General features: G+C 42.6%; 1 protein-coding gene across 1 annotated transcript in view; it reads left to right on the plus strand.

The window, feature by feature from the left end:
• Nucleotides 1–14,393: 14,393 nt before the first annotated feature.
• Nucleotides 14,394–17,333, plus strand: part of COL13A1 (collagen type XIII alpha 1 chain) — a 396,595-nt gene continuing 393,655 nt past the window's right edge. Inside the window, exon 1 of the mRNA XM_078643241.1 lies at nt 14,394–14,422. Within this exon, the coding sequence (XP_078499367.1) occupies nt 14,420–14,422 (3 nt within the window). The 5' untranslated portion in view covers nt 14,394–14,419. The remainder of the gene's footprint in view (nt 14,423–17,333) is intronic.

Raw genomic sequence — 17,333 nt, forward strand, 5'->3', positions numbered from 1 at the left:
GTATTATATCCTGGTCTGCTTCTTGCAGTGCAGTATCAGCTGCTGCGAGTTCAGTTGCTAATCTAACTGCCTCTCTTTCATCATCACTGTCTACCATTTTACCGACAGGAAGCTTATTTTGTTTGTTTGCAGATCAGGTTTCTTATGGAAACAAAGATTAGATGCACAATAATTTGGAACGGTTTATCCTTCAACGTTGACTAAACCAAGTACCATACATAGGAGTTTCCTCCTGCGAGGTTTGGCGGATATTACCTTTTACCCACTCCAGACGTCTTTGGAGTATTATGGGGAAAAGGGGTCTGAGTGAGAAAGCACGACTGAGTTACTCTAAATGTCTTACGTTAGTTTTATCGCCCTTCCAAACGCGTTGGGCGGAATGTAGTGTAGTTCCTATTATCCCAATAGGCTCTGCGCATTGGAATAATACCTTCAATAGTATAGGCCTAGACCAGACGTTAACTAGGTCTACTACTGTCGATATTAGACTTAAAGTTTTGGGTTTGCCAGCTAGCTCAGAGTTCACTAGAAACTTTCTCGAATAGGCAAGGAGGAGTTGAACCTCCCTGGATAGACAAGAAGGGATTTAGTTTCTGACAACCATAGAACATGACAACTTTGCTCTCCCCTAATCAAGAGTGTATCTCGAGAGTCGTGTGAACAAAAGGCAATTTATTTTACTCAGTCAGTACGTGCATTCTTAGTCTCATCAGATTGTAGAGAAAAGGAAGAGACGGGCGTGTTCAATAAAAGATGTTATTTATTGATCAGTCTCTTTTCTCATACAAGAGAAATGGATCGATATTATTGCAATACTTATGGTTAAGTAAAGTGCATACATTAAAAGCAGAAGTATAAAATAATACTGTAAAAACATTGATATGGTTTCTAAGCCATATGAAGGTTTAAAATGAATAAAATATATTACATACACATATACATTTGACTAATCGTACTCAACTGGTGTTTCTAACTACGCCTACCCCGTGTACCTGACCTAAGCCTAATACGTGGGCGGGAATAGAAAGTTACAGTTTAAGTTAAGTTTGTTTTTGCCAAGTGACTGACTAAAGAATTCTCTGCGAGGGGTTATTCAGTTCTGTACCTGGAATCTTAGGATGAATGAGGGATGGTATCTCTCGTCTCTGGTCTCGATATTCCAGGCTGCCTGCGAGGGCTACCCGGAAGCGCCGGAGCTGGATTTCTCGGCAGGAGAAATGGGCAGCTGCTCGTTCTCAGCGCGTCAAGAAGGCGGGGCTGCGCCAGCGGGGTCTGCTCTGCTCTGGGCTTCGGCAAGTCTGGCTGCTCCGTTCTCGTCACCACCGCGTGTGTTTGCATAGGGCAATATCGGTAATATTTATACCTTTAAGGTGCCGAGATTGACGTAAGGATGGACATAGATACGTCAATAAGGATGTCATACGACCAGGTCGTTAGCACATTCTTTTGCTGAAGTTCTCAGTGAAATCAAAACAATGGCCGCAGGGTTTTTCCCAGGTCTGTCATAGGTTTGATTTGTTTTGAGAACTCCGTAAGCCTTATCAGGGGCTGGAGGAATATCGCTTGTCTAATTAGATGGCAAGCGTTATGACCTAATCAGATAACACGTTCCTGTGCCGTAGTGTGGCTTTATCAGATAACGGTTCCTGCATCATGGGGGTTTTCTGCCTCATGGGATGGCTGCTAGTTAACTTGTTAGTTTGTTAACCAGAATAGGGTCAGGAATAGGGGGATCGATACAGAACCTATAGGAATACATCACAAGCCTTCTAGATTGAGAAAGATGTGATGCGCATTCAATTTTGCCAATATGCCATTTGGCTAGTTCGTAGGTGATTCACATACAGAAAGGTGGTCTAGACTTTATAATGAATCACTGGAATCAGTGTCACATGTGATGCTCTATTCTAAATACCTGTCAGAGGCAAGATATTAATACATTCCTCGTTTTCAGGTGAAGAGAAGGAAAGTATCAGATGTCAGTGTAACCTGTTAAAGGGGAAGAGGAATGTAAATAATGCTGGAGTACTCTCATGCTTTTCAGAGAAATAAATGTGTAAATAGAAACTATCTGAAAGGCTGCATTTTTTTTTTATTTAACCCCTTCTATGCTGGTGACGGAACCACTCTGTCACCAGCCACGGGTGGGCTGTGCTAATGACGGAGTGGTTCCGTCACGGCCCGGCGGCCGCGCCTGCGCGGCGCGTTCTATAAGGCAGGCGGGGTCCGTGACTGAACCACTCCGTAATTAGCACAGCCCACCCGTGGCTGGTGACGGAGTGGTTCCGTCACCAGCAGGTCGGCGCCGCGCGTGCCCCCCTCCCCCCCAGCGCCGTGGCAGAATTACCACCGCGGCCAAGGGGTTAATGACAAACTGGGTATTTCCAAATTGTTTATATTCTATGAATGTATGTAATTGGACGTTTCATGGTTTATCTAGTTTGGTACGTTGACTGACTGATGCCATCACGATTCCAAATAAAAAGTTGGAGCTCCACCTCAAGGTGTAGCGCCAACTCAAAGTGTAGCTCCTTCTCAAGGTGTAAAATATTCACCATAATTATATTTCTACAAAAACGAAGAAAGTTGCAGGCAGTCTCTTTTCATGTATTCCAATTTGAGGGTTGCCTTTGTCACAGCTGGCTTTTAAATTAAAAAATAATTTAAAAACCAGTATATGAAGTCTCATGCGAGCAGATGCATCTCATACTTTGGTTCTTTTCTAATAAAATGGAGAAAAAAAATCTTTATGCATGAACATATACTCCAGGTCAGAAATGATAATGATTTGCATTTTTGTCCATTGGACATTTTATCGAAATATGTCTCAGATTGTATACGTGGTTTTAGTTGTCAAATGCCTGAGTTACAAAGCATTTCGAGCATGTAAGTTCAAGTTATGGACACAAAAAATACATTTGCGAGTTAAATTAACTAACCCGATTCACAGATTCAAGATTTGTGAAATATTGCCTCTAGTAGTGCATGTGCCAACAAGGACATTCCAACAGTATCCTCAATTCAGCAGTCTCACATTTTGTATTAAGGACATGGTTGTAAATTAGTGGGTATTCGCCTAACCTGTGTACGTAGGTTCCCACCTTTGAAATGCATGCAGAGTTGCTCTTACTTGGTGTTGGAATTCGTTAATGTCAAGGATGGAACTTGGAAGGCAATATTCCACATTCAGAGGCATGTAGATGGCAAGGTTTCTCCCGAAGAACAAAAGGCTGAGCTGAAAAAAAGCTACTTGTGCAAATACCTATTTGCATTAATTGTAGTATGCATCTGTGGGAAAAGTTGCATGCGTACATTTGAAGAAATGTCGCGCTCATCTAGAGATAGCAACGATTCAACCGTAGTTAGCAGCAATCTGTGAGTTTCGAGCAAGAGTAGAGTGGCTGTAAAAAAATAGGTTGTGTGAGCTGGATCACTAAAGACCACCATGTTCCTACCTTCAGTAGAAGTCTGAACTAGGAGTTAGGGTACCCAGAGTCTTTACTGCCCAACTAAAGTCTTGCACAGATCCCAATTATTGGCCTAGTGCAGTTTCTTGGAGATATACACTTTTCACATATATATAAAAAACTTGATATTTGGTTTTTAAATGGAGACACCACTTGCTTGCCAGCTAATTATAAAACTGTTTTCCTTGAGACTTCGAAACTGCATTGATTATGGTGTTCTTTTGTCTCTAAACAAATTAAACGTGGGACAAACTCACAATTTTAAACGTAAAAACTTAACTTGAGAAAAAGTATGTTAGCTACAGGTAGTAGTCATAATATTCGCGGGACAAACACTTGCCCTCCCTGACGTCTAATATCTTAAATAGCAGCCTTGGGACTTGCACTTGATAAATGGAACAGCGTTTGATCCTACAAGGAGTTTTGTATAGACAGTGCCATTTGGATAGTCACAAAACTGAAACTTTGTATGTACTATGAATACCAGTAAGACCCTTAACCTGTTGCTTTCCTTTTTTTTCTTTTTCAGGTCCGCCAGTAAGTAGAGAATACAACTATGCAGTTAATCTACCAACACTTGATGGTAAAGGGGTCAAAAGGGGGGCGGGCATGGCCCGGTGTTTATTTTGATATGTTTAGCTCGATATTTTACTGTGCCACAGGGAGCAAAAGCATGTGTTTTGCAATTTTGTTTTACTGTGCCGATTTCCTGATACAAATAGACACCTGTTTCCACAAGGAAAGGTGGTAGTGGAATTATTTTAATGATGCAGTATGAGAGTCACTAAACAGTACTTACAGAATGACGGACTAAAAAAAGTCCAAATAGTTAAAGCTATAACAAGGAGGCAAATCACTCCTTAAATATACTCACAGCCACGGCAGTTGTACGATTCTTCATTGGCAGACCATTTGAAAAAGTTACATTATTCTTCTACGAATTCTGCTGCATTATGCCAAATAAATTGCCTTTTCTGGCCTCTTAATTTAGCCAAGTCTGCTAATTTCACCCCCACTGCCACATAACGTCAGCTACCCGTGTACACTTTTGTAGAAACCTGAATGTTATAATTTTGAGTTAGCCAAGTTAGTTGAGTCAAACTGGTGAAGGGCAAAATAAGGCGGTCGTGCCTTCTCTTTCATCGCTCCTAGAGCGTGGGCCAACCTACCGCTACACATAAGAGCCCCGTCCTCACTTCTTAAGTTTGCAAGAAGCTGAAGCCCTGACTTTTCAAATAGTCCCACTAGGCCCTAGTTTTGGCTAGACCCACACCCGCACAGCACCAGGATACCCTCCCAGGGGATGGTGCACTCTACAAATCTGCATAACATAACATAACCCTAAAAAGCAAACGTCATTGAGTTTGAGTTTTTTATTGTGTGTGGGTTGCTTTAGGAACCAGAGCCACAAACAATAAAGGCATATTGGAATAAGTCCCGTGTTTTTCTCCATTGTGAAGATAATAAGTATTTGCCTAATTTCAGAACCGTGCTAGGTGAAGGCTCTCCCTGGAGAAAGGCTCATGCATATTATCAGTCCTAAGTATTATAACATAACTGATACTAGTCGGCATGAAATATTTCACAAAACGCAGTCTGCAAATTCTTTCCCAGGCTGTGCAAGTGCTCCAGGACACCAGCACCCCAAGTGGTAGCATTGCAAAGTGTAAGTAAAACACAAAGAATAGGGCGGCAAAGCTCTCCGAATAATCTGTCACTATATAGGGAGGAACTGAGGTCTATGGTCTTAATTAAACAGGATGCACCTGAACCGGACTGCATTTTGAGGCAACAATTAAGATTTATATAGGTTGCAATGGTGCAGGTGAAGTTTTGCACTGACACTTGATGTGCCTGAAAAGCCCCATGCTTAAATTAGATCAAAACAAAAGTGGCCTTTTATGCCAGGCAGTCCAAATGCTGGTTCAAATATTGGAGAAAAACTACATCAGTGACAACGTATGTATTCTGGGTATGTTGCTACGAAATAATGTAATGCAGCCCGACCTACTTTGCTCAGCACCTTGCTGTTCTCTGCATACAGGTGTGAGTTCGGTCCCATCATTCTTGTATGGCGACTGATTGTAGTGGTAATTATATCTTAATTCTGTTTGTTATTCCAGAAACAATATCATGGTCAGTTCAATTCATATACAGAGCTTCAAACATCAGAACTGGAAATAGCGTCCTAACACGTTCTCTACAAATGTATATGGATTGCCATGGTATGTTCCATCAGAACAGTTATGCAATTCCAAATGCTTCAAAGGTCTGACAGTAAAAGCTTTAGGGGGTGACTTAACTGGTTCTAATAAGAAGGCGTGCACAACAAAATGGGCATCATCGAAGGGGCTTCAGGCAGTCAACACATCTGTTTTATGAGGGAGTCTTGATTGACTTAGAACTGAACCTACAAAATGAACCAAATAACAATTTTTTACTACCTACCAATACCGTAGGAGCTTTAAAGTGACACATGGGAATGAATACAAGTGCTTCAATAGAACAAGGGACTGGGTTTCAATGTATGTGGTAGAAACTGGCGCCTGCAGCAAGTGTACGTATATCTGGTTGATGTTTGCTTGGAACGGTGCCAACAGGAAGGGGGAGACCCTGATCCCCCTGAGTTACAGACCAGTGGTCTAACAAAGTTACTAGAACCCTGTGCACCCGTCAATATGTAGTTGCAGAGTAAGTACTCTGTATCACAAAGTTTAAAGACAATCTGTATTAGGAAAACAATAAACACTCTGAAGTTTTTGTGTTCTTCTTTAATCCTGGACGATTGCCCAGCCAATACTTATTTCCAGCCGCGGGCCGTGGAGGGAGTTACGGTGGGGCAGGGAGGCGGGGAGGGGGAGGGGCAGGGTGGAGAGGGCTAAAAACCGGCATATGGATAATTACAGGTAAGTAAACAATTTCAATAATAAAACGAATTTCGTAGCGCGCCCTGCATTGCAAAATGCGATGCAGTGCGCGCTATGAAATTCGTTTTATTAATTAAATTGTTTACTTACCTGTAATTATCCAGGTGCCGGTTTTTAGCTCTCTCCACCCTGCCCCTCCCCCTCCCCGCCTCCCTGCCCCACCGTAACTCCCTCCACGGCCCGCGGCTGCTTATTTCGTCAGGGCAAGTATCCCACAACTTCTTCAAGGCTTTTGGCTATATGAAGGAGATGAAGGATCTCTCTGCTGGTTGTAATTCCGTCCCGGCTGGATTGAGGGTGAGTATTCTAACTTGTTGGTCTGATCCGGATTTAAGAGCATGGACGATTGTGCAGCCAGAAGAAGCTTCAATCTATATCGGTTATAATTCCGTCCCAGTTCCGGGGTGAATGCGGAGTATATGGACAGCTGTATGGTCCACTGGATGCACCGGAGAATGGAGCCGGGGTAATGGCTAAGCTGAGGTAGCAAGTACGCTGGTTTGTGGAAGCGGCGAGCGTCTGGGACCGCTTCTGGCTGCGCAATCGTCTCTGGTCCTAAATCTGGGTCATACCGACAAGTTAGAATACTCACCCTCAATACAGCTGGGATGGAATTACACCCGGTAAAGAGATCCTTCATCTCCATCATATTGCCAGAAGCCCCGAAGAAGTTGTGGGGTACTCGCCCTGACGAAACATGTGTTGGCTGGGCAATCGTCCAGGATTAAAGAAGAACACAAAAACGTCAGAGTGTTTATTGTTTTCCTAATACAGATCGTCTTTAATGCCTATTGATGTTAAACTTTGTGATATAGAGTACTGACTCTGCAACTAAATATTGACATGTGCACAGGCCCCTAATACAAGTGCTCCAGCCTATCCCTTGAAGCCTTTGTTAAACTCAATGTCTGCTCGTCTAAGGTTTCATTGCCTAACTTCAGGCTCTCCATCCGATACATATCAGGTGCCAAAAAAACGGACATTTTGATAATGGCAACACAGCAACAACCATGCTCCAGAACTTTGCAACTCCTTGTTGCCAAAGGTCTCAAACGCTACCCAAATGCAATTGAGAAGTGACTCAACTAAATCTATTGTTCGCACTCTGTCTGTTTATTATTAACTGCTATTTTGTCAACTTTCTTGTTCTCCTTTAACCTTTTGTAACCTGGAATTGTTTCAGGGTCCTTCTGGAAGACCAGGCCTTCCAGTAAGTATACCTCATGTATTTTTTCACTTTATCCTGTGTGGGTCTTGCCTAAAATATTATGACCGTCCTCAATGTGGTGAGTTGCCATTTATATTCAGTTTGTGAACTAAGGGGTCTATTATAATGGCGGGCGGATCACCACCGCCCGCATGGCGGTGGCGATCCGGCCGCCATTATTCACCGCCCGCATGCAATTTACCCCCGCCATATTCCGCCAAGGAAAGGCATGTGGTTTTTGCAGTTGGGGGCCCGTTGTGGGCTCCCAGGATGTTGGGGGGAGGGGGCACATGGGGGTACCCATGGTACCCCCTGCATTTGCATGCACAGCGTGGCAGGCACCGTGTGGTGCCTGCCACGTTGTGCATGCAAATGCACAAATGCCTTTTTTGCATTGCAGCGGGTGCAGCTGACAGCACCGCCTGCCGCAATGCAAAAAATGCAGGATGCACCCGCCAGTGTGGCGGGCACATCCTAATTGTATATGCGGGACCGCCGCACACATTACGAGCAGTCCCATTTCCCGGTGCGATGGCGGACAGAGATCGTAATAGACCCCCTAAATATTTTCCTATTTTCACCTAGTGTCTCAGCATTTCATGTCCCCACCCTATTTCTAGTGCAGTTTACATATTGACAGCGAAGCAAGAATATAAAGTAATGTTGTCAGCATTTTACCTAACACCTGTCATGTGCCCTGAAGCCCGATTCTACACAAGAGCCACCTCTAAACGCTCATATGCACTTAGGGGTGCAGATACCCCTAAGATAAATCACATGCAGAACACTGTGCATGTCGTTTTATGCCCATAGTTCCATGCATGCGTTCACGTTGTTGTTAGAACTAACTTTAATCTGACTGTGAGGCAGTATTCCATCACAGAGTCTTATTTTGTTTTTTAAATCTGAAGAGTCTGAAGACTTTATGTGCTACAATATCTGCATTACCATACACAGTCTGAGGTCTATACTGCCTTATTTGGCATTGTGATATGACAGATATGTGAATTTGACAGCGCTTTGCAGAAAGTAAAAGTTTAGTTTAACTTGGATTTGCTAAAGTTACAATAATAAGTTACGGTATTAGTATGTGAGTGCTAAAACTTTATCCATAAATAAATCTTCCCACATAAATATTAGTTGAACCTCCCCCCTCTGCACTTGGAGTTGTGCTCTTACATATTAAATGGAAACTGTATTGTTTATTGGATGACTGCAATGCTTTTAATTCCCCCTTCTCTCTTTTAGATAATTTTCTCTGTCTTGCTCCCACTTAATTACAATTCACCAAGCCGCAACTGACCATTTTCACAAGTGGGGGGTCTAAAAATGGCGATAGTTCGTTTTTGAACTTACAAGTTAGTTTTCTAACCTACCATAGCTCTCCCAAGCGTCTTGCCACCAGTCATGAAGACAATCTCTAATCTGACTACTTGTCTTTGCTTCCCCATCGATGTTCTTCATCGGGAGGCACATAGATCCCTAGTACACCAAGTATTACTCCAATTGCACTATTATTTTACTGAACCACATTTTCCACCTACGCTGTGCACACTTTTATAGCATTTTGATGGCTGTCAGTGGCTCACTTCTTGGTCTCTAAAACCGTAAAAATAAACAACTGAATAATAAATATGAACGAGTTATAATTATGCGGAAGTCAATTGTTGTTTTCTAGTCAAACAATAAAAGAATGTGTGTGAAAAGAAAGCTTCCACGATACTATGACATAATATTGATCCGTCTTAATATTAGATCACAGTTTCCTGCTCCTGGAGTCCATTTGACCCCGTCCAGGAGTAACTTGTAGTTACATGCTTCCTTGATGACCATCCATTGTCTACCTTAAGGATGACACCTGTAACTCTGCTCTGCTCCCCAAATCACATTTCTCAAGTACCTGTGCCTTGATGAACACAGTACGAGAAGAATGATACTGAAACCATGCTCAGTGTAATCTAGTGAACATATTCCGTGTGCAAAATTGGGTTGCTGGCTAAGGGGGTGAGAGCCCTTCTCAAGCAACAGCCACAATCCTTGTCAGGGTGGACCACAAAGACCACTAAAATGAACCTGTGCTTAACTCTCCGGTAGCTTGGCACAAAACATAGAGGCAATGTGTAAATTATTTATGCAGCACTTAAACAGTAACAAAGTGAAAATACAACATAAGAAAAACTCCACACCTATTTAGTAAAATCTATCAAATTTTAATAAATAATTTGATAGCAAAATGACAAAAATCCAATCAGTAGAACTAGAGATATGGAATTTCAAAGATTTAAGGTAAGTATGGCACCTAAAAGCACAAAGCACCACTCGCAGTTGTAAACTCTTGCAAGAAAGGGTGAAAGTCATAAGTTCAGGTCAACCGTGATGGAATGCAGGCTGGATACAGGAATCAGGTTGGTTCCCCTGAAAGAATTACCTTCTAAAGTCCAGCACGTTTTTGCTCACGGTGGATGATGCCTCCAGGAGCAGAGAGAGTGTAGCGAATGGTTGTTGTTGTAGCAGGAAGAGCAGACTGGGCGTTGGAGATGGTTGATGCAGGAGATTTGCATTGGCAATCACTACGGGCTTTCAGTGCAGATGTTGCGCTGCTGGTTGTCTCTGGCAGTCGCTGTAGCGTGAAGATTTGTGTTTTCCAGAGCTTGTCGTTGGTGGTCAGCATGGGCGGCAAGATCTTGGTGTGAACTGCTGCGTTCACAGTCACAAAGAGCCCATCGATACAGGATTTCTCCTTTTATAGTCAGAGGCGTGCCCCCTGATGCCAGCCATGGGTCTAGGACCAGGGAAGGCACCTCTTGGGGATCAGGGACTCACTCTTGCAGGGGCCAGTGGGGCTCAGGCAGTTCCAGTTGCAGGTCCTGGTAGGAGATCCAGGCAGGAGGTCAACTGGGAAGATGTAGCTCAGAACAAGAGGTCAGTCAGCTGACCTTTGAGTCACTCAGTCTGCGATGAAGGGAGCAGGTCCAATCTTTCTTCTTAGCAAGTAGGACAGGCCATAAGCAGCAGGAAGTTTTTCACTAATAGTGCGTGTAAATAGTAAAAGAACATGTCCCACGTATGAAATATACTGCATCCTGCCCTAAGGGCTGTGTGGGGCTTACCCTAGGGGTGACTTATATGTGTTAAAAAGGAAGGTTTATTTCTGGCCAAAGGTTTATTTTGCCAGGTCAAAATGGCAGTTTAAAACTACAAACAGAGGCTGCAATGGCAGCAGGCCTGAGGCAGGATTTAAAGGGGTACTGCAGTGGGTGGCACAATAAGTGCTGCAGGCTCCCTGGCAGCATTTACATTTCCAGCCCTGGGTATATGGTAAACATATGTCAAAGGGAAGGCAAAGGTTTGCAGACTGTAGAGAACAATAAACCTTCTAGGCATTTCTGGTTTTTGGTAACAGAGTATTCCAAATCTTAGGTTCCAGACTTTTAGAAGCCAAGACCACCTAGCATTTATTGGGACATGTAAGGCTGAAATTGCTGATTGATTATTTTAAATTTTGCTTCTATAATGCTTCTAAGTATATATATTTAAGATGATTTCTAGTTTTCTCAATAATCTCTTTAAAGGCAAACACATTGAGTCTAGAAAGTGGTAAAGCATTACATGATGTTATCCATATTGTTCTTGAAGGGCTTCTTTGGGCCCAATTGTTGCTTATTTTATACACAGAAATCTCAAACAGTAGGACTAGTTTGACAGGGCATCTCCTAATTTCCATCTTTGTAGTGACGCAATGACTTGCAACTGCAGTCGCCATGAAAGGAAGTAAAAGCGTCTGGGAAGTGTTTACTGAGGAATTATTGTTATCTTTTATCAACACTGGGGTTTCCTAAGAAACAATGTTTCACATGCCAACCACCCGCTGCCTTCCCATACTGTATCTAAAGTTTCAGGAAACACTTGACTCAAAAGTAGGCACTAACATGCAACCAGGGCTGTCTGACAGACATCTGTGGTGTATTTATCATTTACAGATCAGTGCGTCTACAAACGCATTGTAAACTAGGGTTCATGTGTACTAACACATTATCGAGATACACAGAAGGGGAACGACCCTTTCATTCAACTGGCCATTGGATATTATATTGTAGCAGTAGAAAACGATTTTTATACATAACCTGTTAATTTCAGAGCCTTAGCCCTGGGCATTCAGAAAGCGCAACTACAGTCTGTTGTAGAAGCATGTTATAAACTTCCATTATTGTGTCTTCTACTCTCTAGGTCTCATTGGCTTCTACTTTTTATCCTGTTACCTGCTTGAAACTGATCATGCCCCATTGACTCCTCCCTGTGCTGGCAGACACTTCCACCTTCCTCACCCTGCATCTACTGAGCACACTGCTGCACATTCGCTTTAAAACCTTTTCACACCTCATCTCTAACCCATCCTCTTTACGAAGTATATTTTGATGATCAATGGATGCAATGAGTGCTGCCATTTCGCCCTTTGCAGACTGAACACTGCTGGTGACAGCATTATTATTTGTTATCCAGAAGGCGAGACTGGACTAATAAGGTTAAAGAAACCTAATGCGCTGAAGGAAATCCCTGTCATCCATCATTTAAATGTCACATGTTAGAAACGTTCTATCTCATGATATGTAGCGGTAAACAGCGTTTACAACGCAACTTTTACCACGCACTACCTTTACCACGCAACTTTTACAACGCAAGTCGTTACAACGACTTGTGCTGAGGGGCGCTGTAGGATAGGGAATAGTTTAATTTACTATCCAAAACCTTCCCTACTATCCACGGGGACTGGAGTTGGAATAGTAAATTAAACTATTCACTATCCAGCGCCCCCCAACGCAAGTCGTTGTAACGACTTGCGTTGTAAAAGTTGCATGGTAAAGGCATGCGTTGTAAAAGCATGCGTGGTTACGACATACATCCATATGTAGCAATAGACCTGTGTAACCAAAAGGTGAAGAATTGTAGGAAAATGGATAAAGCAAGACGAGTGATTGTCGCTTGAAGGTATTGTAACATTGTAGTACAAAATCAAATACTCCTGTCATGGTATAACCTCATGGGGGGCACAGAATAACAAATGTAGGGGCGCCTCTAGCTTATTCAAATAACGTTTTTTACCTTTCATAGAAATGCTAGTTCTTTCCATCTTCTTTGAAAACGTGTCCACCTTAGCACGTCTCTTGCTGGCACCATTCAAACCTCGAATCCCTCCCCACATGCTTCTTTCTTACTTAGCCTGCAGAGGTTCATTGGTCTCCCGTTCTAATTATTCCTCAGAAAAGTAAGAAAAGCGTTTATAAATCGTAATCTTCCTTACTTCATCAACACCCTTTGGTCTTGATCGTGATGGGTGGTCAGAAATCCAATCTTGGGTTCAAACTCCGCCCTCCCACAAAAAAAAACAAAAGTTACATTTTGGGCACAAATCTCTTGTGTTTGTGATTTCCTTATGGAAATCATGGCATCAAATAGCGCACATGCATGAGTCACTAATATAAGACACATGCGTAACCGAATGGGGACTAACATATAATATGAGCGTGCCATTCCTTGGTCTGAGGTGTCAGACTCAGGATCACTTACAGATGGCTCACCTGCCACTTAGAGCACTGTGTGCTGAAACAAACTAGTTCTTGCGCAAATAGCACCTGCATTTTGCAGGATCATTGTAATCTGGTCCTCAGCAGCTTTATTCTCTCAACAAACCTCCCACTGCTTCTTACACTGTGCATATTCCATTGCAGCACGTCTCTCCTTTAGATGAGTGCGCCCTGGTTACCAGGTGATTCTCAACGGATTCCTCCTTCTTTTCCACCTTTCTAGTGAACACTTGTATTGCACAAACCCACTGTCCTTTCAAGGTATTCTGCTTTTGCACCCTACCCGTGTATTACAGCATTCACTTCCCTAATCCATAACAGAACATTTAGGCCTACATTTCCCCTCATTATTGTCTTTGAACCTGTTTTTCCCATCAACTCCTGTCTCACTTCGTAGGTGACTGCTTCTGTTTATCAAACTTAGCGCGTGCCAGGTCACCATCCTGTTGCACTTAAATGGTAAACCGAGTTTCCAGAGTTTCATCCTGCTAGGAGAAAAAGCTTGATCACGTGCACGTCTAGCCCTCGAAAAGGTCAACTGGCTCCAGTCCACAGGGCAGTCTGTCTGCAGGTGCCGCCCCACCCTAGGGCCGGCTTGTAAAATAAACACACCCACTGACCCCGCGGGCTTTCGACGTGATCTGTCATGGGTATGTCTGCACTGCTCCGAAAAGGGAAATGGAGAAACAAAACAGAAACACTTTAAAGTGTCTTGAGGGGGGTGGGGGCCGCAGAGTGCCAGATGTTTAGGATGGAGGAGGAGGGAGAGTCGAGTCTTCAAAGAGCGCCCTCTCAAGGAACGGCATTCTGGGCCCTGCTATCCCCGTGTTTACTGCCCAGTAGTACAGGCGTGGCACGCACGCAGTGCTGCTGGGCAATGGCATAGAACAGCTGGCAGAGTGCATGATACAGTATAAAAGTGAAAAAAGCCTATTTATAAACCTCAGTGGGGTTTCAAAGCGTTAATTACCGAGAAGAGCCATCGGCCTCGGTCATTCTGTGAAATCATGTGTCAAATTTTCCCATTTGTTTCCTGAAGTTGCTATTTGGTGTGCTGCGGACTGACATGTAAATACCTGAATAGGAAACCATGCAGTGCACAGAATTAACCAGAGTAGCTCATTTGTATATAGTGTATAGTGGTTTGTTTCCAGTCTAAAATGTTGAGTTTACAACACCTTTGCTTTTTGATTTATCAATAAGGGTGACAAAGGTGGTCTTGGGATCCCCGGACGGATGGTGAGTTTTACCTGTGCCTGTTTGTGAGACCGTTTTTAAGCATCTAATCTGCCCGGCGTGTTACACATTTATAGATGCACTCTTAACCGCTGTACATTCCAAGTTTGTGGGACTTGAGCAAGTATACATAACTTACATTTATGTCCAGTCACTTCTGGAAACTGCACAATTTAATCAAAGCCCTACTGCCAACTTAGGGTAGGGGAAGGATTAAACTCCAAGCAACAAATAAAATGGTTACCTAGACCTATTCTTTACATTACTCAAAGGACAGTTTAAGCCCTCTAAGGCCCTCAAAGAACAACCACCAAGCAAATGTAGAGTGTGAGATCGATAGGTTGCCTGTCAAGTTGTAGAAGCCATTTTAATATCTAAGTATCTATCCATGCTGTAGAAGCCATTTAATATCTAAGTATCTGTCCATGCTAGGATTTGATTCATGACTTCAAATGAACAAACATTTAGCAGTTACCAAATTTGTACGTCTTTTTAAACCAAAGTTTTGTACTTGTTAGTTTTACATTGAGGTTTGTACCCCAGGCATCATCTAAATTAATTATTTGACGTTCTCCTATGCGATGACATGTTTCTACAGATGGGCACATTGGCAGCAGCTGCCACTCGTGATCTCTGGCCCAGCTGTAGTTTTTGTTTGCCCACTTCCCAGGAAAGACGATGTGTTCTGAATCAGGTGAAAACTCTGACACAAAAATAACCGTTGTGACAGTAGAACAGTAATGCTGTTTACAAATGGATATTTTAGCGGGAGTTATAATTTTAGAGTATTTGGCTGATTTCAGAGGTCCTCAAAACCTGTGCTGTTACTGTATCATTTACAAAACAAGGTTAAGTGGTGTAGAAACTTTTGCACAAATGTGATAGAATTGTTTTGAAACATGCTTTTTTTAGTTTGTCCTCTTTTGATTCGGCAATGGCACATAATGTTTAGCCTTTGTCTTCAAATTCTGTACATTGTGCGTGTCCTTCCATTTTCTAAACTCAATGTCAAGATGTAATATTTCCAAAGAGCCAACCAAGGAATAGCATACACCAGTGAAATACCTGACTCTCCACCCATACGTTTCTTGGAAGTGGCTCAATCTTCTCACTTTGAGCTATATTGAAGTCTCCAAAGTGCAGATGCACCCACACAAGGCCACACAAGAGCTAGTTGAGTTATACAGCTAACCTACAACAAACCTGCACATCTTATGCCTAGACCCGAGATGAAGGAATCAAATCCCCAAATAAATAAGTGTCAACTCGGACTGTCTGCCCCAACAAAGACTTAAAGAATCACATTTTCAAACTATAGCTCCTAAATGAAACGTTGTTATTTTTAGTTCTTTTGGGGCCCGATGTAGGTAATCTCAATTTACCGATTCTTAAATCCCGAATTTTACCGATTCGGTATTTAGGAATCGGTAAATATGATGTAGGTAAAAAATCGGTAAAATTGACTGATTTTGTAATATTCCTTATTACCGAATCAGTAGTACCGATTCGGTAATAAGGAATACCTTCCCATTCATTCCTATGGGCCGAATGGGAAGCCATTCACTATTACCGATTCGGTATTACCGAATCGGTAATAGCGGGAGCATATTCAAGAGTGGCAGGGTGTCACATTGACACCCTGTTGCACCCCTGAATAATGCATGTGTGCACATGTGGCGCACATACATGCCCTTGGCGCACATACATGCCCTAAGGGCATGTATGTCTGCCACATGGCTCTTTGGAAAAAGCAAATAATTGCTTTTTTAAAGGTATTTGGTATTTACCACCAACTTGTAGTTGGTGGTAAATAACGAATCCTTAAAGCAAAAATGCACTCACTTAAGTGCTACCTACATAGGTTTTAAGGATTCGGTAATTTACCGATTCCTTAAAATAAGGAATCAGTATTTTACAGATTCCTTAAAATAAGGAATCGGTAAATTACCGATTCCTTAAAATAAGGAATCGGTAAATTACCGAATGCTTATTTACAGCCCCTACATTAGGAAGTGCTAAATACAGGTCGGTAACGGGACATTCACCGATTTTCATCCGTTACCGACCGGTATTTCGCTACCCACATCTGGCCCTTGGTGTTTTGTTTGTTTCTGCACCTGTTATATTTTGGTTATCTGTAAAGCTCTCCACTGCCTTTACAGCTACGTTCATGCTATAAAAAGTACTGCACAGAAACGAATAAATGCACAAATAAATACAAAAATAGTGGGTGACATAATTAGCCACGTTCTAATTTCCCTATCACGAGTTTTGGATGATCAGAGTTGGGCTCTGGGTAGTCATAACTCGTGGTAGGGCTCCTGAAAGTTGCAGCAGCTGGCCTGGCATTCTCTTCCTCCTCACCGACCCTTTTTAGTGCATTCCACAGTTTATCACTGAGCGAGGTTGCCTATTAGCATTCAGTATATACTCTTTTTCCCACAGTAGACGGGCTGTGCCCTCGGGCTCCTCCAGTATCCTGTTATCCAACTCGTTTTCAAGTGTATGAATACAACAAAACAAGACAAAGAGGACATCCCAAACAGAGCCACAGATGGTGTCATGTTCAGATGGCAAGAATAGTCCCGTTTTCGATCCATAAAACCATTAAAAGACAAGTGAACACTTACCTCACTTTTTAAACCAGGATATAAATATATATATTTTTTTAAAGACAAACAATAATATTGAAGAGCTTGATTGTCAGTGGTCAACTCAACCAAAACAAATTGACATTAGGCTGGAAGGCAAAAGTCCTTGCGCTCTGCTGTGACCATGTCTTTATTGTCATTTGTTAAGCAGGTTTCTGCTGACCATCAGTGATCCTTTCTAGTAAAAATAATTAAATGTCATTACGAAAGATAGATTAGGGCCCTTGCTGCCTTTTCAGGTACCCTTGCTCTGCTGCCCCCTC

This window comes from Lissotriton helveticus, chromosome 5_1 (genome assembly GCF_964261635.1).
Source record: "Lissotriton helveticus chromosome 5_1, aLisHel1.1, whole genome shotgun sequence".
In the NCBI taxonomy this organism is placed as follows: domain Eukaryota; kingdom Metazoa; phylum Chordata; class Amphibia; order Caudata; family Salamandridae; genus Lissotriton; species Lissotriton helveticus.